This window comes from Stegodyphus dumicola, chromosome 3 (assembly GCF_044657685.1).
Source record: "Stegodyphus dumicola isolate Sdum_Otavi_A_Nest chromosome 3, ASM4465768v1".
NCBI lineage: Eukaryota > Metazoa > Arthropoda > Arachnida > Araneae > Eresidae > Stegodyphus > Stegodyphus dumicola.
This window is the reverse complement of record NC_140770.1, coordinates 38,000,052-38,024,696: the sequence shown is the minus strand read 5'-3', so window position 1 is coordinate 38,024,696 and position 24,645 is coordinate 38,000,052. Positions and strand designations below refer to the sequence as shown.

At 33.3% G+C, this 24,645-nt stretch overlaps 2 protein-coding genes across 3 annotated transcripts in view; both read left to right on the top strand.

Moving 5' to 3' along the window:
• Positions 1-8,789, top strand: part of LOC118184163 (death-associated protein kinase dapk-1-like) — a 174,985-nt gene extending 166,196 nt beyond the window's left edge. For both annotated transcript variants that reach the window (XM_085812776.1, XM_085812775.1), the window contains one exon: positions 7,166-8,789. In XM_085812776.1, the coding sequence (XP_085668902.1) occupies positions 7,166-7,844 (679 nt within the window). In that variant the 3' untranslated portion in view covers positions 7,845-8,789. The remainder of the gene's footprint in view (positions 1-7,165) is intronic.
• Positions 8,790-14,951: 6,162 nt separating this feature from the next.
• Positions 14,952-24,645, top strand: part of T3dh (Type III alcohol dehydrogenase) — a 76,564-nt gene continuing 66,870 nt past the window's right edge. Inside the window, exons 1-4 of the mRNA XM_035356281.2 lie at positions 14,952-15,258; positions 19,805-19,845; positions 19,938-19,990; positions 20,097-20,150. Of these exons, the coding sequence (XP_035212172.2) occupies positions 15,206-15,258; positions 19,805-19,845; positions 19,938-19,990; positions 20,097-20,150 (201 nt within the window). The 5' untranslated portion in view covers positions 14,952-15,205. The remainder of the gene's footprint in view (positions 15,259-19,804; positions 19,846-19,937; positions 19,991-20,096; positions 20,151-24,645) is intronic.

Here is a 24,645-nt window from a genome sequence, read left to right as displayed (position 1 = left end):
GCATTGAAAGGGCTTCACTGGAATTAGGCCTGAGACTTTGCCTTACTGAAATTATAGTGGACATTGATAAACTTGTATCAAAAAAGCGGTGCAGATCATCACATTGATTTCTAGACTGTAAAATAAAGTGATATATTAAACTAGTGATTTATATGTACTCTGGCCCTCACTCTCCTATATTAACGTTTGATTGACCCTCGGGTAACTAAAAGTTTGACCACATTGCATTAATCTATGAAAGTATTAGTAATTAATTTTATGAACTTAGAACTTTTAGAACGCCCGGCGGTCATACGAAATGACCGCTGTTTTAGATATTATAAATTGTAATTAAAATGATTTGTGCAAAGGTGTCTGCTAATTTAAACTGAATTACCCAGGACATGCGGTGAGGACGCTTCTTTGCTTACTGCCCCACGGGGTACCCCCTTCTACTTGCTTAATTGCCTAAAGTAGAGTTCAATGAAGGAAACCACTGGCGGTACATTTCTTAAGAGCAACCGCTAGTTTAATCAATAAAGGTGATTTAAATAATGAAATGTTAATTCACATGTCAAAGATCGTTTTGTACACAACATTTCTTGTGTAGATCTTTCCATCATTTTTAAGCTCGCCTTGCAGAGGACCATTCATTATTTTTAATTTTACGCCCGTTCTTTCACGAACTCTTAAACAGGCAACGTAAAGTTGACCGTGTTCAATTGCAGGTTCAGGTAAAAATATGCCAACATGCTTAAGCGTTTGGCCCTGAGACTTATGGATGGTCATAGCAAAGGCAAGTTTTACAAGAAATTGTCTACGTCTCAATTGAAACAGCAACCTTGTACCGTGGCAACTTCAGCCCATTGGCTAGTACAGTTACGCAAGCAACCAATAAACTATCAGCGACAAACAGACACTTAAGCTGCATATAAATATATATATATATATATGGGGTGAAGTAACATCATCTCCTCCGAAATGGCTGGCTCTCGGGCTTAGCGAAGCACACCGTAGGATTCCGCAAGTCCGTGGCACGCCATTTTGACCATTCGCGTCTTCTTGGGACTTTAATTAACCGAGATATTAATTAAAAACTAATTTTCCCTTACGTTTTCCCTACATTCTCCACTTTCTTTCTTGGGTTTTCCCTATTAGAGGGATTAGGCTACGTGCCAAATTCTTTTTTCTCGAATATCTACGGAACGACGCCGAATTGAAATTCGAGACGCGGATCCTCGAATTTCAAAAAATTCTCCGAATCCATCGATACCGTTCTCATCTTCGTACGACTTTAATCGGCCGAGATATTAATTAAAAACTTCGGAAACGTTAATTTCCGCGCTCATTTTTCAGAGTGGCAACAATAAACTATCGGCGAAACACACTTTAGCCACTTATATATATAAAAAGAGTAGTGATACATTATTAATCATGCATTTATATCTCTATATATAATAAAAGAAAGAGTCTCTGTGTGTGTGTGTGTGTGTTTCGTTTGCGCTGCGCGTAAGCTAATAGACCCACGGCTACGAAATTTGGTACATAGGTGCACCTCGAAGCAATTTTTTCGAAATTTGAATGCAAATTTTTTTAATTTTATGTTTTGTGACAAAATCGCGTCATTTTGAGACATAATGGGCTATAGGAAAGCGAGATTTTACTCTACACACTCCATTTTCACATCGTCATGAAATGTAGGCACTTAGCTATTTTACGAACTTAAAATAAATTTCGTGTTTCAATAAATCGATTAAATACGAATTTATTTAACAAAGGGAGCTTAACACCTTTTCAACGGGATTTTTCTGAAAAACTTTTATTTTTAAAAATGTATAGTTTATTTTCCTTTGATTTTTGGACACGTTAAACTTTCATCCTTGCGACTGCTTTTACAAAAAGAATTTACGAAAAATGATAATATTTTGTATTTTTAAAAAATCTTTTAAATGAAGCTTCCGAGTACACTTCTCACATCTTTAAAAATGTGATTTTGGCAACAATTTTCCTGCCTTATTCTTGTTGATAGGTTTTTTGATGAAATCGCATCATTTTGAATAGTTTCATTCTTTTAGAAATATGGGTTCGGCAACAATTTTTCATCGTATTTCTTATGTCAGTGTTTTAAGAGATTGGCATATTTCATTGTCATTTATATATATATATATATAATACATTTTTATTGATTTTTTTCCTGCGCGGAATCTTATGTTTTTTGAGTTGCTTTCATGTTATTTTTTGCTTATTTCACTGTTTGTAAGATATTGAAAAGTTTTGCATGATTTTTTTTCTTCAACGGAAAGTTGGTTAATTTTTTATTAGGATAATTAATATTTGTATTAAGGGATATAGTTTATTTCATTGTAATTTTTGTCGTGAATATATAACATAAAATATCATTAATTATACTTTGCTTTTCAGAATTTTTTGTTTTTTGTATTCTTTTCTGTTATTTATTGCTTATTTCATTGTTTTTAAGATACTGAAAAGTTTTGAGTGATTTTTTTAGGATACAAAGTTCTTAATCTCCTTTATACCATTTGAGTTCTTAAGATTTTGCAAAGGGAAGTTGGTTAATTTATTTGTTAGGGTAATTAATATTTGTATTAAGGGATATTGCTTATTTCATTGTAATTTTGTTATACGTAATAACTTTTTTTTATGAAGTTGTTCTGCAGAGTAAAATTCTACGCAGTTTTTAAATTTAACGTTTGGTGTTCCCTTCAGCCATTTTTCCGGTACATTTAAAAGCCATACGAAGGCTGGCAGCGAAGCTGCTAGTATTTGAATAAAAGCAAAAGTTAAAGCCATAATGGACTTTAATGGTGAAAATCTAGCGCTATCGCTGCTAAAATTGTGAAAGTAAATTTATTTATTAATTTCTATTATAATTATGTCTTAGGAAAGGAAGTGTTAAAACTATTACAAACTGAAGTTAGGAAGTGTTAATTATTCAAATTGCGGGGATAAAACTATTAAAATACTTGTAAAAAACTTAGAAGAAGTTTAAAATTTGTATAGGTATACATCAAAAACTCACATTTAAATGAAAGAAAAGAGAATAGTACATTATATAAAAAGTAAATAAATTATTGCTTATTTTTTGGAAGAATTAAGGAGAATTAATCCTCCTAAAAAATATGCAATAATTTGGGTATGACCGTGTTTCGTCTCCTTCGTATGTTTGAATGAATTCTTTACTAACTGCAAAAAACTTTATAAAATTTTGGATTTAAATTAATAATTTTAAACAGCCAAAGACCAGATGGAAAGTAAGGAATATTTGTATATCTACAGGGTGTCTCAAAAGATCGTTGTCAAACTTAACATGCTAATCTGTCATACCAGGACAAACAGGATTTATATAGAAACTTGTGTTCGAAAATGCGAACGGCGACCGCTAGAGGGCAATGTTTGCAAGCGTACAGAAAGAAAGGATGTCGAAAGAAGTATTAATATGACATTTATTTAAGAACATGGTTAAATCATGGAAGATGTTCAAAATTCCTTCCATTCGCTAAATTCTATGCTTCACAATGTCGACGCGTAGATTCATGGATCAGTTCAAAATAAGCACATGTGTCACGGACACGTGCCGCCGCTTCTGCGATCCTGGAGGCGAGATCCATGTCCGATAATACGCTCATCTCGTACAACATGGACTTCATGTATCCCCACAGGCATAAATCCAGGGAAATCAGGTCGAGGGAACTCGGTGGCTATGCGACTGGTCCGCCTCTGTCAGTCCAGCGATCAAGATATGTCCTACCCAAGTATTCCCGCATAGTGCTGCTAAAATGTGGAAGTGCTCTATCGTGCTGAAACCAGATGTTTTGGTGTGTAGCTGCTGGAACGTCAATGATGAGATCCGCTACACTTTTTCCACAAAATGTCCATAAAGAACTGAGTTAGTAAACTGATTCATTCTTCTACAACGTCCTCGCCTGAAAATCGCTCTCACTTCCCACTCTCCCATTGTGCTATAGCGGTCTCCATACGCATTTTCGGATACAAGTTTCTATGTAAATCTTGTTAATCATGGTATGACAGACCAACATGTTAAGTTTGGCAGCGACCTTTTAGACACCCTTTGTACTTAATATTATGTAGCAAAGCAAAAACGTTAATAGTTTTCGAAATCCACAGTTTAAGAAACACAGTTATGGAAAAATTTCATGGTTAAGTATATGAAACTAAGGACAAGTTGTATTTCAGTGCTGTAAAATTTCACTAAGTAGCCGCTAACGTTCGTACTTTTAACACTAAAGCGGTTTCTTGCTGTTTTGAAAGCTAAAGATAAGTTCAACGAATTTAGCAGTGTAATCGTTGACTCTTTGCATTAAGTTCACGAAAATTTATTTTTATAAAATGGCATTTTCTTTTTATTTTAGTGTTTAATTAGCTTCACATAACCCTACCTGTCATTAATTGAAAAAAAAAATAGTTTAAATAAATATACTAAGGTTTTTTTTCATTGCAGTCTGTATTGTTAACGGTGCAGTAGCATGAAATTAAAATCACATGTATGAGCATTAACGTAACAAGATCGTAGTTGCAATGATTAAAAAATTATAATGGTTTCAATACATTGTATAGCTTTTACTTATCTCTACGAAAAGTCCTGGAAAATTTTGCACACCAGTTGTAGTGTTGCTGGCAACCAATTTTTAAAATATATGTTTCGCGTAAAGTATAAATTTGTGATCTCGTGAATTCCGGTAAAGTATTTCCATTCCTTAATTTTCTAATAAGATAGCTTTGATGTACACGAGTTTCATCTTTCTTTAAATCTTATTTACTTTTAAACATAATTTTTAAATAAAAGCCTTCACTAAAAAGGTGCAAAAGTAAATAATTGTCTACAATCATATAAAATTAATCTTTCCTTTAATGAAAATTGCAAACAGCAGATATAAAAATTAGCGAACCAGTTTACTGAAAGAAAAATTAACTCATGAAATCTTTCTAACGTTTTATCATTTTCTGTCACTAACTTTCTTTGATAAAACTTTCTCAAAGTAACTTATATCTTGATATTTTGAATTACAGCTATGATTTATAAATAAAGCAAATCTCATATCTGTCTTGTCTATCAAGATCGCTCATAAGAATAGGAGGGGCGGACTGTAGAGCGCTCATACTTACACTGAACTCTTGCCCTTCTGTCCACAGCTTTCTCACGCTAAGTAACCAGAATGAACTAAATGCAATTTTCTTGAGGAGTTGAAACTGCAACGTTAGAAGTAGTTGCATTTTAATAAGTAAAGCGCACTGTGATGTTTAAAGCCAGGGATTCACACAATAATTTTTACTTTTACATAAAAGAATAAAATTCTTAATTTTACGTTAATTAGGGAAAATGCCAGGTAATATTGCACTGTATTAGGGCTTCGAAAATTTACATTAGAAATAAAAATTATGATACGTTGAATTCATTTTGTTCAGAAAAGAATACGAAAAACTTATTTCATTTCTGAAAAAACAGAAAAGAAAAGAAAAAAAGAGAACAAAAAATCGGAGGAATTCATAGATATGAAAGTAGATACTCTTAAAGATTATGGAATTTCCTGCCTAAAAATAAAAGAGAAACCTTATTATTAAGTAAGCCAGCAGCTATGCGTTAATTCAGATTTTATCCCCAGAATTTGAAAATTAACAGTGTTTTTTCTGTCAAAGGTTTAATATAATAATACAGTGAAAATTATTCGAATCACAATTTTAATTCGTTCCTGAAGACCATTTGTCATCCAAAGTGTTGGTAAACAGAAGCTATTTTCCCTATAGGAGTTAATGTAAAATTGATCAGTCTGTTCCTGACACCACAAATGATAGCCTTTCTTTAAAATACAGAATAGTACCTAACACACAAGTTCATATTACAAAACTTGTATACGAGCCAGTTTCCCTTAGAAAGTCCTCCACGAAGGCATCCCTCCCCCTTATTCAGATAGCCCTAGTGTGCTTTGCCATAATTAAATACGCCACAACACCACAACATATTACAAAACCAATGGAAATAATTAAATCTAAGCCCCCCCAAAAATAATTAAAAAAGATAAATACAATATTAAAATTTAAAATAGACGAAAATTTAATTTTTTCTTACTCATACGGTGGTAAATGGAAGCATAAGTGAAAAATGATAAGGACAAAATGTTGATGTTTGGATAAGAAGTCCTCTTCCATAACAACATCAGGTAACCGTCTTTCTGTGACATCTTGTTTTTTGCCTTTTATTTTTTGCTTAGGTTTTAACGCCATACTATTTGAGATTCATTGGGCCTGCTTTTTACTCAGAATTTTCTCACTGCGATTTGTTCTCATCTACATTTTAAAAATGTTTCTAAAATAGAGCATGGCTTTGAGGATGAGACTGCTTATGCTGTGGTTTTGTGTTGTTTTATCATATTGTTGGCTGCTATGTTATCACTACATGAAATTTTGCACTTTATTCCACTCTGCACATATTTCGCGGATGAGAGAACTAAGTTTATCTATTCTTTCTTCCTCTTCCTATGAAGATGTTATCCACAGTCGACTTTTATTGCTCTTTCTGAAGTTGTAAGGTTCTTTCTTGTTGTACTCAATTTATATTTCTCTAGTAACTCTTGCACGTCTTCATTGTTTTCCATGGTTTTATCTAGAGACGTAATGTTATGGCAACAAAAAAAAAACCTAAGTATAAAAACATTCAAAATCTCTTCCTGCAACAGAATCTAACCATGCTTTCCTCCAGGCCGAATTCAATTCCTGTAAATCACTTGAATCCTGTCTTTGTTAATGAGAATTAAACAGTGAGAAATATTAAATTGATGTTCGTAGAAGTCCTTGAGGGTTAATTCTGTGTCAAAAGCTACCTTAAAACCCAATGAAAATCATTGGTTGCCGAAATGAGTGACGTTTTAAACTCGAGACTGCGTTCATCATCAAATTTCTTTAAACGAGGGCTCAGATAATTTTTGTATGATGTGATATGTCAAGATAAGATGTTCCGCTATATCTTTTCATAATGCTTACATTATATGTATGTATACTATTTCAGATGCTGTTCATAAGCATAACTGGTATTAACTCCATTTCTTAAGTTGAAAAAAAATATTTAATATTTTTAATTATAAAAAATGTAAAATAAGTTACTATAGCATTTTAGAATTAAAGGGAATAAAGTAATGTTTTTATTTTCTAGCTTTTACTTCTTGTCAAGTCTTTTGGGAGTGATTGATCACACTATGTCTGAAATGTGCCCAGGACTTCTGTACGAGAAACATGCCATCAGTCCTTCACATTTGTGCCAACATCTTATTCAACCGCTAAGTCATTCTTCTTATGCCTTATTGTCAACACTTCTAGAACAAGGGCTGCCTGGAAGCGTTCGCATGTCCGATGGAACAATTATAGAACATCTTACCGACGTCATATGCTTGGGATCTCCAGATATTGTTGGATCAAATAACAATTCAGGTGGTGTTGTTCTAGGCCCTCAACTGCATGCCTCTAATCTACCTTTGCCAGTCCATCAAAGACTTTGCGCTCTTTTGGATCCACCAGAACCAATAGGAAGAGACTGGTGTATGTTGGCTGTCCTTTTGGGACTTACGGATATGCTACCACATCTTGATCCTGGAGACAATCCAGCGCAAAGTCCTACCAGCCGAATTATGCGCGAATGGCTCAAAGAACCTTCTAGCACTATAGAGTGTCTCATTGATAAATTGAAGGAACTAGGACGACTAGATGCAGTAGAGGTCATTATGAGGACAGCCCCCTTTATCAAAGTATTCCCTATAGGAGGAGAAGTATCTAATGAAGATATTAGTATGATTTGTAGTATGTCACACACTTCCAGTTCTAATATATCTCGGTAGCTTTCAATGAACAGGAAGGACTGAGAAGTAGATCCATAGTTTTCAGTGGAACTATAACAGAAGGTTTTTCTAAAGCACATTTAAGACTTTAATTACAGGATAAATTTATCTTGTTATTGTTCTAATCATAACAGAAAATTTTTACTTGAATTTCTTTCTGTATTCTAACTGAATCGGACGCAAATTCGGTTCTTTACTATGTACTTGTTCTTCGAGCTTATTTCAGTTTTACGAATTTATTTTATTCTTACAGGTGATGTAAAAAATGAATATAAGTAACTTATAAAATGAAGCATTATTGTCAAGAGTCCCTTATTATTCCGTCCATTATGTTTCACACAAAGTTTTGTGTTGATATATTTATATCTTTTAATGAAATGATTAATTTCAGTTAGCTTTTAAACTTTGGAGTAAATATTATTGATTTGAATCATCAAAATTTTAATTAACGTTTTAGAAATGTTTGTAAGAATCTACGTTTACATAAACTTCAGATAGAATAACTGTGTATCTCATATGTAAAAGAAAATTATCTTCTACCCTTTCCGATTTTGCCAGGAAATCTAAAAAGGGTTTTTGTTCTTATTGAAATACTTCATAAAATTCTATCTGTAGTACTCATTTTCATGCTCATTTTTTATAATGTGAAAATCTTAGACCTTGCAGATTCTTCTGGAGGAAATATTTAAAATGGACATGTGCATGGAGTCTAAAATATTAAAAAAATTAAGGTATTTTGCTTCAGAAAACGGGAATTTAATCAATTACTATATTCGTACTGTAGAAGAACTTGACATTTCTGTAAAAATACCAGATTTGACTCCAGGGAATCTGCTCAATTGAAGTATTACTGTGAATAGATTTGGTGACTGCATATTTGTATGAAAAATCGCTGCTGCTGAATACTTATGTTTTATAATAAATAAACTGAACTTTTTGTTGTTATGAATTTGTTTCTTAAGTTTTCATTCTAAGTAAATGTTAATTTCTTTTTAATCACTTTCTGAATCTTGCTTCAGAAAGAATTAAAAAAATTTTCCGTAGAATGTAAGAAAGAATGTTTGTGTAAATAATTATGCATTTTAGGAAAAATGGATTTTTGCAGCTTTCCTATTCGAAACATTTCCGTCGTAAAATTTATTTTATTTAATTCACTTTGCTTAAAAAATAAATCTTTATTCATTAAAATGGCAAAAACGAATAAATATATCAATCAAACAATATAAAACAGACTTCTATTTTTCTAAAATGATCATTTTAAAGCTTACCGCGACAGCAGGCTTTCTCCAATAAAACGATCACTCGATTCACAAAACTAATTTTGACAAAATTATATTATTATTTGACAAAAGTAATTTTGTCAAAGACAAACGTCTTAAAGGCCTCTGTGAGTGTAACCCCGCCTCAGACAAGCGCCGTGAGATGGTGGACGATACCACGGGAGGTATAGCCGCAGCTGTAGTGCGTTGAATAGTCGACAATGATACCGTTGGGGCGGTTTAGGCCTGGCGAACAATCATCCTATCTAGCCTCGCATTTGTGTTCCTTGGCCTTCCAGAGTCTTCATTCCATCGGCAATTTTCTTGTGGCAACCATGGCTGCCAACATCTTTGCACAGCATTTTTTATACACTGCAGGTGGCGACTTATTGCTCGGTACAAGGACGTTAGAATTCTAACATTCTTTGGCTCGGTATGACCACCCAGCTTCACTCAACCCTACAATGCGACCACGTTCGAAGTCGTTTAGTTGTCTGCAAGGTCTTCGATATCGTCGTAATGGCATCTTTAGTTGCTTCTTTACGGAATTACAATGGCAGTGACAAAAAAAAGATAAATTTTCCGCCTCTGTTACTGGTTTTATACTTTGCGAATTGCACACTAGAAATGCGTGCTATGACCGCAATTCTTGTTCGTTTGCTTTGAAATATTGATCATTTATTTGCATGTTCGATCAAGATGTTTCTGCAAACAAAATTTCGTCACGATCTCAAATGTCCTTCTTTGTGCTTCAATTTTTTTACAAAAGAGTGTACTTCTGCGTATGTTTCAAAGCCTATCTGTTTAATTCCAAATGTGTCGTTAATTCCAAAAGCATTCCTTTCAGGATATAGCGTACTTTGCAACAGCATTTCATAAACCTGTGTCTTCAAATAACGACATGGAAAAAATTGCATTACAAATACTGAGATATGGAGACGGTGGCAGATAAACTACTATGATGTTTTCTGTTAATGAGCTCTGTTTTCTGTTGTCTGCTAGTGAGCTTGATATTGCATTGCGAAACTGGAATTAAAAACTAAGCTTATTAGTTTGTCTATTATGAAGATAGTGTCTTCACAGAAGAAGCTCAGAGGTTAAAAGAACCTATTATTAATCTGTGCGTTATCAAAAAATGGGGGTTAGCCTCTTAGCATTATCTAATGTGTGTGTTATTGCCATGCTTACATAAAACTGAAACACTAAACCTGATAGTTTTTGATATTTTGCCTTGGTCCTTTAAATGTACTTTTTTTTTTTTTGGAGGGGGGAGGATACCTTTAGCTGACATTTATAGATCTAGTTGGAAAATACACACGTAGTGATAAAAATGGGGTGGAAATAAGCATATGACATAAACATACGTTAAAACATGATTTTCGTCATGTGAAAACATCACACAATTTCTGAACATGATGGAACCAAAAGTCTCCTTAAAGTCTCCGTAAACCAATACATATGCATTTCCACCAGTTTAATTTAAATACATACTAAAAAATTACTTCATTTTTTTTATTATTTTATGCTGCAGACATTTAAGCGAATATACTCAGAATACTCTCTTTTATTTAGCAGAAAGATTTATTTATATTATTAGCACAGATTCTATTAGTAATACTTTTCAAAAAAAACTTTTAGATTTTCTGCATTCTTAAGAAAAAAGGATGAAGAAGCGATATAGTGTGAGCTCTTGGAACCGTTCGGTATTAGTGATCCTCATTTCCCACACATTTATCAAAATGCGCATGTTCTTTAAATGCAGATAAATGAATGCAAATACGAATATTGAAACAAGAATAGTTCACAAATTCGAAGCAAAGATAGAACGCAATGAACCTAATTGATAGTAATGGAAAAGCAAGTACAGGAATAAGAAAGAAGACGCATTCATAAAAGACTCTGTGAGGTAAATTTTGTTTATTCTACATATGAGCTGCATCCTTCAATTTAATTTATTCACTTTCATGTAAAATTTTAAAATAGTTGGTATATATTTAGGGGTTTTGCCCACACTAGTTTTTAATGCAAATTATTAAAACAGTCCCAGACATATAAGAGAAGTATGCAATACACATGAAAAAAACCTTTTTCAAAAAGCAAACAGCAAATTGTAAAATATAAACTGGAAGAAGAAAATGTCATATTTCCAACAAATTGTAAGCATCTCAATACACAAAACATGAACATATTTTCTCTGCTAAATTTCCAAATGAGACAAGTTGGAACCTTAGCTTGATCAATTTCACGAATTGTGAATGAAAAATAATGAACCTCAAAGCTACAAACTTTCGGCGCATGCGTAAACGTAATATACGTTTACGCATGTGCATATGCGTTTACGCATGCGCATAATACGTATACACATGCACGTTTAATGTATAACGGATGGTATAAGCTAGGCTAAAATTATCTAATTATCTATTTCAGTTAATGTTGCAGATTGCGCTGTTCCTTAATCTTCTAATTGGATCTGGCTTATTATTTTTTGCAGACTGTTAGAGCAATTTTATAAAATGTAAGCTTGAACTTTCGATTATGTCAAAAAGAGTTTGCGATTCTGCAGCTTCCAAAGGATCTGCAAAACGAAAGCATGTTTCGATGTCCATCAAACAAAACATGGAATTGCTGCCAAAAAATAGATAAAGGCATATCCATCTCAAAATTATGCGAGGAGTATGACATTGGAAAATCAAAAGTATATAACATACCGCTTCCGATAGTGAAGAAAGTGACAGAGAGGTTATTGAAAACGAAAAAATTTCGATTGACAAGTCAGTCGGTATTCCCGACACAGCAATTACAGGACTTGAACAGTGGAACTTTGTAACTGAACAAGAAATTATGTCTGTTTATAGAATTAAAGAGAAAGTATTAGGACAAAAGATGAAGCAACTTAAACAACTTACATTGAAAGAAATGTTTAATATGTTTAATAAAGGAAACAAATAAATATTAAGCTTTTTTTTTTTTTTTTTTTTTTGTAAATTTTGATACCCTTTAGATCATAATCACTCTTCATTTCATAAATTACAGTTTCATATTTTTAATTTTATAATTTCTGCATACCATCTTACCAGATTTTTCAAACACTACCACTTTGTACATATTCTGTAAATACGAGGCGTATTCGGAAACTAAGTACCGTTTTGAAAAAAAAAAAAAATAGTAAAACAATTTTTTTCGAATCCAATTTTATTTTTACATGAAAATACATGTCTTAATCTATTTTTCAACATAGTTTCCGCCAATGATCAAACACTTATCATAGCGGGTGACCAGTTTTTGTATACCATCGTCAAAGAAACTTCCCGCCAGTTTCTATAACCACGACTCCACAGCATTTTTCATGTCATCGTCAGATCCAAAGCACTTGCCACCAAGCTCGCGCTTCATGTGCAGGAACAAGTGATAGTCGGACGGCGCCAAGTCCGGGCTTTACGGCGGGTGATCGAACTGCTCCCAATGAAACTGTCGAATTAACGATTGAGTGACACCAGCAGTATGGGGCCTAGCATTGTCATGGAGCAACACAATTCCGTTACTGAGCATTCTTCTTCGTTTGTTTTGAATGGCACGCCTTAGTTTTGTTAAAGTCTCACAATGTCGTGCCGCATTAATGGTTTCACCTTTGGGAAGAAATTCAGTAAGCAAAACGTCTTTCCTATCCCAGAAGACAGTGCACATGATTTTTTGTGATGACATTGTCACTTTGAACTTTTGTTTTTTCGGAGAATGAGTGTGTCTCCACTCCATCGATTGTTGTTTCGATTCTGGTGTGAAATGACACACCCAAGTTTCATCACCTGTCACAATTTGGTTTAAAAAGTTTTCTCCCTCATCACTGTACCGCGTGAGAAATGTCAGGGCACTACCAAGTCGCTTTGTTTTGTGAACATCAGTGAGCATTTTTGGAACCCATCGGGAACACAGTTTGCGATAATTCAAGCGGTCAGACACAATTTCGAACAAAACAGTACGTGAAATTTGTGGAAATGCCTCTGAAAAAGTTGTCATTGTGAAGCGTCTGTGCTCATGAATTGCTTCATCAACTTTCCTTACCAAATCATCGGTGACAACAGAAGGCCGACCACTCCGAGCCTCGGCGTGGACATTTGTTCGACCTGCATTAAACATTCTTACCCACTTTCTCACCATTCCATCACTTATCGCGTATTCACCGTAAACTTCTGTCACTTGACGATAAATTTCGGCCGGTTTAACATTCCTCGCTTTCAAAAATTTAATCACGGCACGAATCTCACAGTCAGCGGGAGAACTAATTGTCTTAAGCATTTTGAATATGCACAGCAAACTAAAAACACAACATAGAGCAACCAAAATGGCCACAATTGAAAGTCAGTGAACAAGAAAGACTAGTGTGCATGCGCGGGACGCCTACCACAGCGCTGCGACGGCGCTAGAATGAAACTGTACTTAGTTTCAGAATACGCTACGTATGTTCATTTTCATTACTTTTGTATTGCCTGTATCTTACATCTGTAAATTTTATCTATCAATGTGTTTGTATTTGCATAACATGTATCCTCCGCCAGATAACCAGATTGACGTTCTCGCTGATAAAGCACATTCTGCTACAGTACAAAGTCTTTAATCCGGACGTCCATAATCCGAAAGATCTATAATCCGGACCTCAAAACTACAAACTTTCTGCGCATGCGCGTGTAATGTATAACGGACGGTATAAGCTAGGCTAAAATTATCTATTTCAGTTAATGTTGCAGATTGCGCTGTTCCTTAATCTTCTATATGGATCCGGCTTATTATTTTTTGTAGACGGTTGGAGCAATTTTATAAAATGTAAGCTTGAACTTTCGATTATGTCAAAAAGAGTTTGCGATTCTGGAGCTGCCAAAGGATCTTTAAAGCGAAAGCATGTTTCGATGTCCATCAAACAAAAAATGGAATTGCTGCAAAAAATGGATAAAGTCATATCTGTCTCAAAAATGAAGCAATTTAAATTTAAATTGTTGATCTATAATCTGTAAAAACCCCTAATCCGGAATCGCCGAAGTCCCGACGAGTCCGGATTAAAGACTTTGTAATGAACTGCTAGGTAGATCGAAATCCGATTGGCGAAAGTCATTGACTCAACACCCAAGCAAGGAAAATTAAGTTATTTTTCCTAGCCCAGAGGTTAAACAGAGTGAAATAAGACCGTTTTCTTAAGCTTGGAGTAAATACTTATACCGGAACTCTGACAATAGACAAAATCATGTCTGTTTTTGACTCTGGACAAAAATCGTGACTTCGCACTAACTGTTTTTATGCAAAATGATACGCAGCTGTTTTTATAAAACATTATATCCAGTTTGATACTTTTCGTACTAAGGTCCAAAAGCCTGTCAAAGTTGTTAACCGAGTATTAAATAAAGACAAGACTACTGAAGAATTTAAAACTAAACTCTCCCCAGATGGCTTTCCTGTAATTAAAGATTTCTAGTTTACTAGGAAAAGTAATGATACGGAATTAAAACTTCCTGAATTTCGTCTTCTTGTACAGTGTACTATGTTCTACAACAAGTAGGTTACAACAACTTCTCCTGTCTTAATGCCTTATCTGGATGCCAAATAATTTTCTGTTCACTGCAGTAGAACTTCGTCGCCATCTGGCGCGGTAAAAGAGACTCAAAATGTTTTTCTTTCATGGAATATTATAATTTATGGTAGTAAAGTTCTTCGGTCGAAGAAGACTACCTACTGCGATAGATTCAAGTTCAAGGTTACGCGGAAATCTTGTTTTGCGTAATCTTTGCTTTTCTGAAACGAATTAAAATAAAATCCTAAAGTTTTTAAAATAGCCTATAGAAGATATTTCATTTAGCTTGATAATACAGTTTATTTCTCAAAAAATATGCAACGTGTCGGTGCTGACACTGAAAATTTGAGGATGTTTACGTAAAGTCTTGTTTACGTACATCAATTACGTGTAGTATCACTTAACCGTAGCCTTTAATTTCGGATTTTTATCTTGTTGCTACGGTAAACAAACCGATCAGATACTCGATTATCTGATTATTTACTATACGTTGTTACTATACATGTGGTTATTAACAGGAGAGGAAAGGAATTAAAATTTGTAGCATGGCAGGGAAGGAAAAAATATACCATTTACTTAGTAATATATCCAAAGCCTCGTAAGTGCTGATAAAATTTTTAAGGCTTGTTTGCTTCTTGATATAAATTTATTTAAAATCTTTTAAATGCATTCAATGACTTTTAATCTTTTAAACATATTCATTCTTCCTGAATATATTCCTTTTCATAAAAAGTGCATCATACATATGAATTCGTATCCCCCAAACAATATTTACCGATTATTCAACATTTTCTTATTTAAGATTGTATTAGCAGTGGGCGATTCTGCACTTTGCCCGTTTCAATTTTTTTAGTTTTAATTGAATCTTTTGTTAATTATATTGTGGTAAATTGTATTAAAGCTGCATTTTTTGTATTTTTCTTTGTCATGTTTTATTCCTTCAATTATATTCCTTTATTATTAAGATCTCCATATTTAAAGAAAGGAGGCTATAAATGGGCAATCAAAGATTTCCTTCTTGTAGGAAACTAATTCATGATTTGTTGATGATATAAATTATTTATTGTTATGAGCCAGACAGGGGCGTAGCTAGAGTTTCCAGCGCGCGGGGACAACTGAAGAATTTGCGCCCCTTTCTGTGTGCCAAGAATGGAAAACATTTCATTAAAAAATTTCGTAGCATCAATTTGGCGCCCTTTGGATGTTGCACCTGGGGACAGATGCCCCTCCTTGCCCCACCCTAGCTACCCCACTGGAGCCAGATATATTTAAATCAAGAATGTTTACCAAATTGTTGGTTGTGAACCAAGATAAAATTTTTTATTTTCATTTATTTAATTACATTCTTGCTCTGAAGCTATTTTCATATACTGTTAAAAAAAACATGTATATGGTCCAAGAGAATTAGTAAATCCATAACTCGTAGTGTTTTTACATTAAACTGAAAGGTGAATCAGAAAGGAATTCAATTTGAAAGGCAAGAAATAGTCATAATATTATTCCCTGGCAATATAATCCCTAGAATAGCCCTGCTTGCTTGAAGATAATTCGAATAAGAACACACACTAAAAAAGAAAAAGTCGTAAAATATGAAGCAGCTGTGAGATGTTTGGATTGGATAGAAATTCTAAGATGGGCAAATGTGGAAGCATCTCATAGGGGCTATGGAAGTACTTATCTCTTGACGCCGCTTCTAACGGCCGCTAACGTTAGGGGCTAAAGTGCAGAATCGCCCACTTATTTGATTGGCATTTGTTTGGCACTTTTTACAAGAGTAAGAAGAATTGGGTTTTTGTCAATATTCTTTGACTTTTTAAGTGAAAATAGGTCAGTGTGTACATGGATAAAGGGAGTGCGCAATGCTATTTTTGTGCAATTCTGGGATTTTTTTTTAAGTGAAAATAGGTTGATGTGTACATGGATACCGAGTATGTACAATTCTTAAAACGCGCCAAGCAGTGGGCGATTCTGCACTTTCCCCCTCATAGGCACCATGTGGTTAAGGGCAATGATTATCATCAAAATGTCTAATTTTTATAAAGCTATTTAGCATGTAGTACATCTTCATTATTTTCTATTATATTTCATAGTTTTATTTTACTTAATATGTCTAAAAAAATTCCGTTTTTATTTCTGTCTAAAGATATCTTTATTATTTTATATCGTTTAATAATGGTTTTTCATAAGCCATACAGAGGTTAAAGGTAATTAAAGCATTGCAGTTTAAATTTAGACAATTCTACACCAAATTAAGATTGCTTCTCTCTCTCTTTTTTTTTTTTTTTTTTTTTTTGCCTGATTGGAACTTTTGCAATAGCATGTTTCATGTTTCTCTTCCATTTGAAAGCATTGTTATGACATGGGGGAGAAGAGTTTTTATTGTCATTAAGATGTAAAGAGAAATATTAAAGCTCTCTAAGGAGAAATGGAAAGCTTTTCATTTTAGTGAGTATTTAATTTTTATTAGTAAAGGCCCTGTGTCGGTGAATCTTCGGATTACAGTAACTTGACGATTTTTTGGTGACCAACCTGCTACAGCAACCTGCTAGTTTTTTTTTTTTTTTTTTTTTTTTTTTTGGACGTCATTTTGTTTTCACGAAGTAAAGGCATGTTTTTCTTTTTACTCAAAATTTTTTTCAATAATCTGCTACCCGAATTACCTTATGCTAGAACTTTTATGGAACAAAAGTGCTTAATCATGACGAAGATTAGGTGCGAAATCGTTTCCAAGTGCTTATTATCTAAAATCACGATCGGAAGTTTCCGGAAAGTAGTGAAACAAACGTGCACGTAAATTTGTTTTTATAGGGCAAATTTATGTATGAAACATGTAAATAATTTTTCTCATAAAATAGAAAAATTTGCACTAAAATGCAGGAAAATTTTGTGAATCTTTGTAGTCGGTAAAAAGGACATGTTTGAAATAACCTGATCGCTAAAAAGTATATATACTGTGCAAGCTTTTATATCTTCAGCTTGCATATACCCTTTCCAAGGATGAACATTTGCACGTACAAAATAAATAAAATATGCAAGAAATTACATTAATTTTCTTTTCCCTGTAAATTATCCATTGTAAAAGTCACCACAAAATAATCTGTGACTGGAACTGTGTACTTCTCAGATTATTGCTAAAGTCCTAGCCTTTATCACCTTACCAAAATGTCGCCAAACTACCTGTTATCATATTCCAAAGATTAGCTTCTGTATCTTCATAAAGTACATACTTTTTCTTTGTTTAAGGGTATTTGGGCAGTTTAGGTTTGAGTTACAGTATTGTTGTATTCTCAAGCAACCAATACATACAAATATTATATTTTCTGAGGAGACACTCATACTTATTCTATTTTAAAATCTTTCCCAACGACCCAGTATTTTCACAAACTCTACAACCCTTCGGTCCACATTAGGCCGAGTTTTTGGGACACTTCTGTACTACATTTTTTTCAACTGTGTTTTTAAATAGGTACTTAAAAGTGGAAGGGAAATCTAAAAAATCCTATATGAGATTGGGCACTTGCCTATTCAGCATTGGCTACTCCTAAGATCAGCCAAAAGTGGTGGCCATTTTATCATAGAGGCACCTAATAAGTGGCCACCATTGCCTCTTGTGAAAAGGACGGACAGTTATAACCATGCCTTCTCTGGGATTCAAACCAGGTTCTTTGGTACTGCAGTAGGCTTCCCCTCCCTTTACCAATATAGGATCTGGGCGGCAGATATAGATTATCTCTCTCTCTCTCTATATATATATATAGAGAGAGAATATATATATATATAGAGAGAGAGAGATTTACATATATTAATGCAGATGTAAGTGTTAAATGCATTAAGTCCAATTCTTAAATTGCACTCAGTTGTCAGGAAATACCTTAAAGATTAAGTTTTTGTACAAATTTATTTTCTACATTTCTGTACAAATTTATTTGTCTACATTTAAGTTTTTGTACTATGTAATTTATTTTTCTAGTGACTTTTCATAAAAGACAGCATAAAAATGATTTTAGTATTGCTGAGAGATTTGTAATTAATTTATATCTTGTGTGTGGAATAGATGTATTTTCTCAAGTTTCTATGCTACTAGATTTTATTGAAATATTTTTGTTTCCTCTCAGTTACTTTCTTAAATTAGTGGAGAATCAACGAAAAGAAAAATAGTAAGGGCTACTAAAACTGTAGCAGCATAAATATGCTACAGTATCGTTGTGCAATGGAATCAGTAGAAGGTGAAGCTGTGTGTTTCCCCCCCCCCCCAGTTTAAGCCAATTTATGCCCTGCAATTGAATCAAAGATGCAGCTTTATTTAGTTCAGTATTACCAGAAAGAAATAAGTTTGGAATCATTTGATTCACACTTATTAATAGGAATTCTGTGAAAATTGCACCTTGGTTCATCAGTAAAATCTGTAATTCTAAATTATGTTTACTCTAGGAGATAAAATATTCTAGAATTCAGGAGCTTTCATATAATTTAAAATATTAAGTTCATTAGGTTATTATGATATAAGTACATAATGATAAATCAGTCCTCAGTTTAATTCATTAATATGCAGAACTTGATCAATCTCTAGGCTCACAAAGCTTCAAATTTTAGGGGCCCCTAAATCATTATATTTTATAGTCCTAATCTTTCTGCATATAAGCAGATAAAGGGAGCACTAGAAGACATTGTGCCAGAGACCCTAAACTATCTCAATTGTGCCTTGATGATTGACATTACTGTCTAAATATGCATTTCATCATCGTTTTCTCTAAATTGATCATGAATCCATCATAAAACTATGAAGATTGCTTAAATAAACACTGTTATTAAATGGAAAGCACTTGCTTTGAATTGTTAAAAGATATTTCCATGAATTCAGAGTACAGAACTTTAAGAGCAACATAAGAAAGAATTATGTGATCTGATAACATACTGGCTTAAACAAAGTGTGTATTTTTTAGAAACAGTGAACAGGATGATTATTCAAGAAAGAATTTGAAAGTTAAATAGTTGAAATAATTGATGTCTGTATAAACCAACATAAAGTAGATGCAAAATATTTCTTCATATATTAGTAGGATGAAATATAAGCTAAGTCATGCCTCATTATGTAGTATAGAAGTAAAATTTGCTTTTATTATTTTTTTATAATTCATTTTAAGGTGCCGATGTCCTGCGCATTCCAGTGCAGTACATCTGCGAGGTAAGTGCAGAAATTCTCTCTCTCTCTCTTTTTTTTTTTTCCCATAGAATTTTTTTTATTTGTTCTTAATTTGTTATTCCCTTTATTAAAAGGAAATCATGGATTTACTCCAAAACAGAATGGTAATAAAGAATATGCATTTGAGGTAAATATTTTTTATTTTGAAAATAAAATATGAATTCAAAATTTAAATCTTTTTAAAATCTGACATTTTACATAGCCAGTTGCTTTTCTTTCTGTCTTATTTATAGATGACTTGTTCTAGTGTTCGATATGGACCAGGAGTTACACAAGAAATTGGAATGGTAATTTGTGTTAAAATTTTATTTAAAAATGCATTTAATTGCCAAACTGTACTATCAAAAATAATTCACATTTTAAAAAGCAATAAAATAAATCCTGCAATTTAAATTGCCAAACTGTACTTTTGTACTATAAAAAATAATTCATATTTTAAAAAGCAATGAAATAAATCCTACAGTTTAAATTGAACCCTCTCTTTCAGCTATAGAAACAAAATATACAAATAAAAATTATATGGAAATTAAAATTTAAATCAGAGAGGGAAAATTTTGTTTATGTTCTAAATTAATGCAGAATTTTCAAGAAACTTAAATTAATAAATACTTTAGCTGTTGTAGACATTTAACTGATAGTAGTTTGCTAACAGTGACCAAGCACCAAAGCTCCCAACCAAGAGCCTGCTAAGGCATAAAATCCAAACGTGATTGAATACTCCAGCATATGAGTATCTAAAAATCATTTAGCAATCACACAGCCTGACAGTAAGACTTGACAGTAAATTTATGAGCCCCTATTGCACCTAAACAGATCACCATAAAAGCAATGGCTCTAGTCCTGTAAAGGCAGCTAGCTAATCTCCCCCCACATAAAGGAAGAAAGCGACTTATTCATTGCTGCCCCTTCCCCACATTATGGGAGGATTCACAGAAGAAAACAGTTAGCTGACATGGGCAGTTAAGCAACAACACATTTAACCTATAACATGTTTAGCTGACAACACATATGTATAGAAAAAAACAATGTTTTAGACCAAGTTTGGGCAGACTTTTCCATGGTGCAGGCCACTTCTAATTTTTTCTAGGTGTTGCGGTCCACCCAGTAGCTTAAGTGTGGTGAGAAAAAGGTGTACAATATTTATTATAACTTAATAATAAATATGGAATATGAACTTACTTACCTAAACCTACGTAAAAAAATTACTCTTTTAAAATTGCGTTTGAAGCAAAACACTAGATACAAGCATGATAATAATAGCCATAGATATAATAATTTCAAATGATGCAATTCTTATCAAACGATTCAAAATACATTAAAAAATAAATAATTTTTACCTAAAGTTAGTTCGCAAAGTTACCGTATTTGACGGCATATAAGACACACCCTTATTTAGAAGGCCACACACAAGGAAAAAAAATTTCAATAGTCCGAAACAATCATTGAATGCAATTACCAAACATACTTTTATTAAGGAAAATTAACAAATGGCAAGCTGTTTTGAACATGATATGTAAATTTCAATAATGAATAAATGAATGAACGGCAAGCAATCAAATATAATACAAAATAAAGCAGAAGCATGCACTTTGGCATAGTTTAACATTACTAGTTTATACTGAATTGTATAGCTTAATCTCTTGTTTCCTGTAGTCATATTTTCCAGGGTATTTTTTTAAAACAAATAGTTTTAAGCACTGATACCGACATGGTTATACAGAGTAGCACCGATACTGACACGTGTGTCGGCTGAGTCAAAGTCTATGTAAAGAAGGAAAGGCTCCATAGACATAATATGACCATCGAACCTGTTCGAACTTCGACATCAGCTTCAAGCTTTGGCGCTTTTTGGCGACAGATGTTTCACGCATGCGCAAAATAATTATGGCAGATGTAGAAAAAGTTATGTTTGTCTAGACCTTTATCCGGGCTAAAAATAGCATTCAGTATTGAAAGTTAACCTGTGTCCTTCACGTATAAGATGCAGGTAACTTTTTTGAGACCAAATTTAGGAAAAAATATTCATCTTATATGCCGTCAAATACGGTATATTTAGTAGAAGAGGCTCTACTTTTATACTCTTATATATGCCCTAAGATCACCAAATTTGGCAATATGTGTTCTGCACGCTGGTTTTTCACGTGATGATTTTGGAGACGATGTTGTTTGTATGGCAACCCTTTTGACGTTGAAACTTAACTCTTCTGCTGCAGTGGTTTAATTGCTCGTTGGTTCGTGTCGTGTGTGTTTTGAAATGGCCTATGTTGCAACGACAGGCGTGGTGGCAAGATTTCATTCGCGTATTTTAGATTGTATGGAAAGTAAATTTAGTATTAAAAGGTGCGATGTTGGAGTTTTTAACAAGTCTTTTGTTCATGGGTGTGTATTTTTGGAATTTGGAAGACTGAAATGTATTTTTGGAATTTCTGTGGGACTTTTAAAACGGAGTCCGAAATGTAGAGCTGCTATGAGAACTTGGCGTTTCTGATAGTTCTTGTGTGGATCTGCAGTTAGATGGTTTCTTGTAAAGTATGTGGCTGTCAGCGGAGTTTAAGATTTGGATCATGGTTTTCGTGCAATAAGTTAACTTTGGAGGAAGTTTTTATCATTACTTTCGAAATTTTGAATCACAGAAAGACATGTGATATAGCAAAATCGTGGCACTTTTGTTCACAGACATTGTGTGACTGGCAAAATTTTATTAACGAATGTATTATGGTAAGTGCATTTTATTTTGTAAAATGTTTAATTTTTTTTAACTATGAATTTCTGTTGTTATTGTTGTTTTTTGAATTGTTTGTATATTTTGTTGATTTGTGCGCAATGCCTAGATTGTGCAATTCGCAGATGTTTTTTTAAGTTTAAACAGGATGCTGTGTACATGGTATTCTTTGAAATTTATTGTTGTTATGTTCATTTACTAAAGCGAGGTGTGCGTAGTTCATAGATTCTTTTGCAGCCAAGATTGTGCAATTTGTAGATGTTTTTTTAAGTTAAAACATATCGCTGTGTACATGGATTTTTGTCATATATTTTTGGTTAGAAACTTTACGTTTTCGCTACCTAAATTTTTAATTTTTGTTTCGGATTTTTAGCTTGTGTGTTCAAGACATGGTATTTGGAGACATTTTAGGCTTAAAGTTCGAAATGTAGACAAAAAATTTAGATAGTAATATGGCACCATGGAGTTTGGCGAGAAATTTGTTGCCAAGTGAGGGTGTGTATATAAGAGTAGTTCCGTAGAAGACTTAGTCTGCATACTGTCCACCAATCTTGAATATCTCGATATATAATTACTAACTGCTAATCTTGCACTGGATTCTAACTGGTCATCTGTGAGATGGAAATGATATATTGTATTATATTCATTGTTGACAATGCAGATTCACACAGGTAGGTAGAGCCAAAGAACAATGTTACGTGGCATGCGACTTTTTTTAAAATAGGATACTTTGTCCACTAAATTCCAAAAGTTATTCTTTGGTTCTGAACTACGTGCTTTTAAAATTATGTCATTTTGAAGGAGAAAAACTTTGTTTTCTTCAAGAGGTAAAAAGAATATATAATTTACATTTTCAGTTATTTCTTCCGCATCAACATTGTCAAATGGATAACACATGAATGTAGCAATTGGTTCTAGTCTAGTAAATTTTTGAAAACACCTCTCAAATTCCGAGTGAAGTTTTATTATTTCATCATAATATTCCTTTTTGTTTAATGTACCTCTGTTTTTAAACAACTCGTCAGAAATATTTTTGAAATTTTTTAGTTTATTCTTCATTAACTGGGAAGATATTAGCTTTAACTTGTTTTTGAAAGTATTTACAAATCCAGTCAGTTCCACTATTGTTTGATTTTTTTCCCTTGCAGTTGTCAGTTCATTAAGATGGCTTGTTATATAAACAACAAGAGCTAAATCCATCAACCAAATGTCATCACTAAGTTCAACATACACTTTATCACTTCATCATTTGACTCCAAAAAATCTTTTACTTCTTGTAGTAGATCCCTGAATACTACCTAAAAAAATGCAAAATTAAAAGTATACTCTGCCTTAACCATCTAACATCCGCATATATAACAATTCCCCGTAATCAGATTCATTTTCTTCTAGTTATGCCAGAAACATTCTTCTCTGAACACTTCTTTCTGAAACTGAGTTCACAAATTTGATGCAGATTTCCATAACATGGCGCATATTTAGAATTTTACAACAAAGAGCCTGTTGGTGAATAATGCAATGATAAGAAAGGAAATGCAGTATATTATCATCTTTGATACACATAGCCAAAAATCCATTGACTGCTCTGGACATTTATGGGGCCCCATCAGTTGTCATCGATACAACTTTATAAATTGGAATTGTTTTCTTCCCTATATATATTTTGAAGCTGCAGTAAACATCTTCACCCCGTGTTTTCTTCTTTAGATGTAATATTGTTAATGATTCTTCTTTTATACTTGTTAAAAAACATTCTTACAAAAATGCAAAGTTGAGAAATATCATTTGATATGTCCGTAGATTCATCAAATTGCAAGAAAAAGTAAATGCAGTTTGCAATATCTTCTGTCAACTGATCAGTCAGATCAGAATTCATCATTTCTATTTTCATTTAACATGTGCTTGACAGTTCTACACAAAAGCTGTACGTCTTTAACCGTGGAAATAATTTCATTTTTGTTCATTTATGAATGAATCAAATACTAAATCGCTGGCTTCCAGAAACACTTTTTTCATCATTTCTCCATCTGCGAAAGGATTTTTATGTTTTGCTAACACTT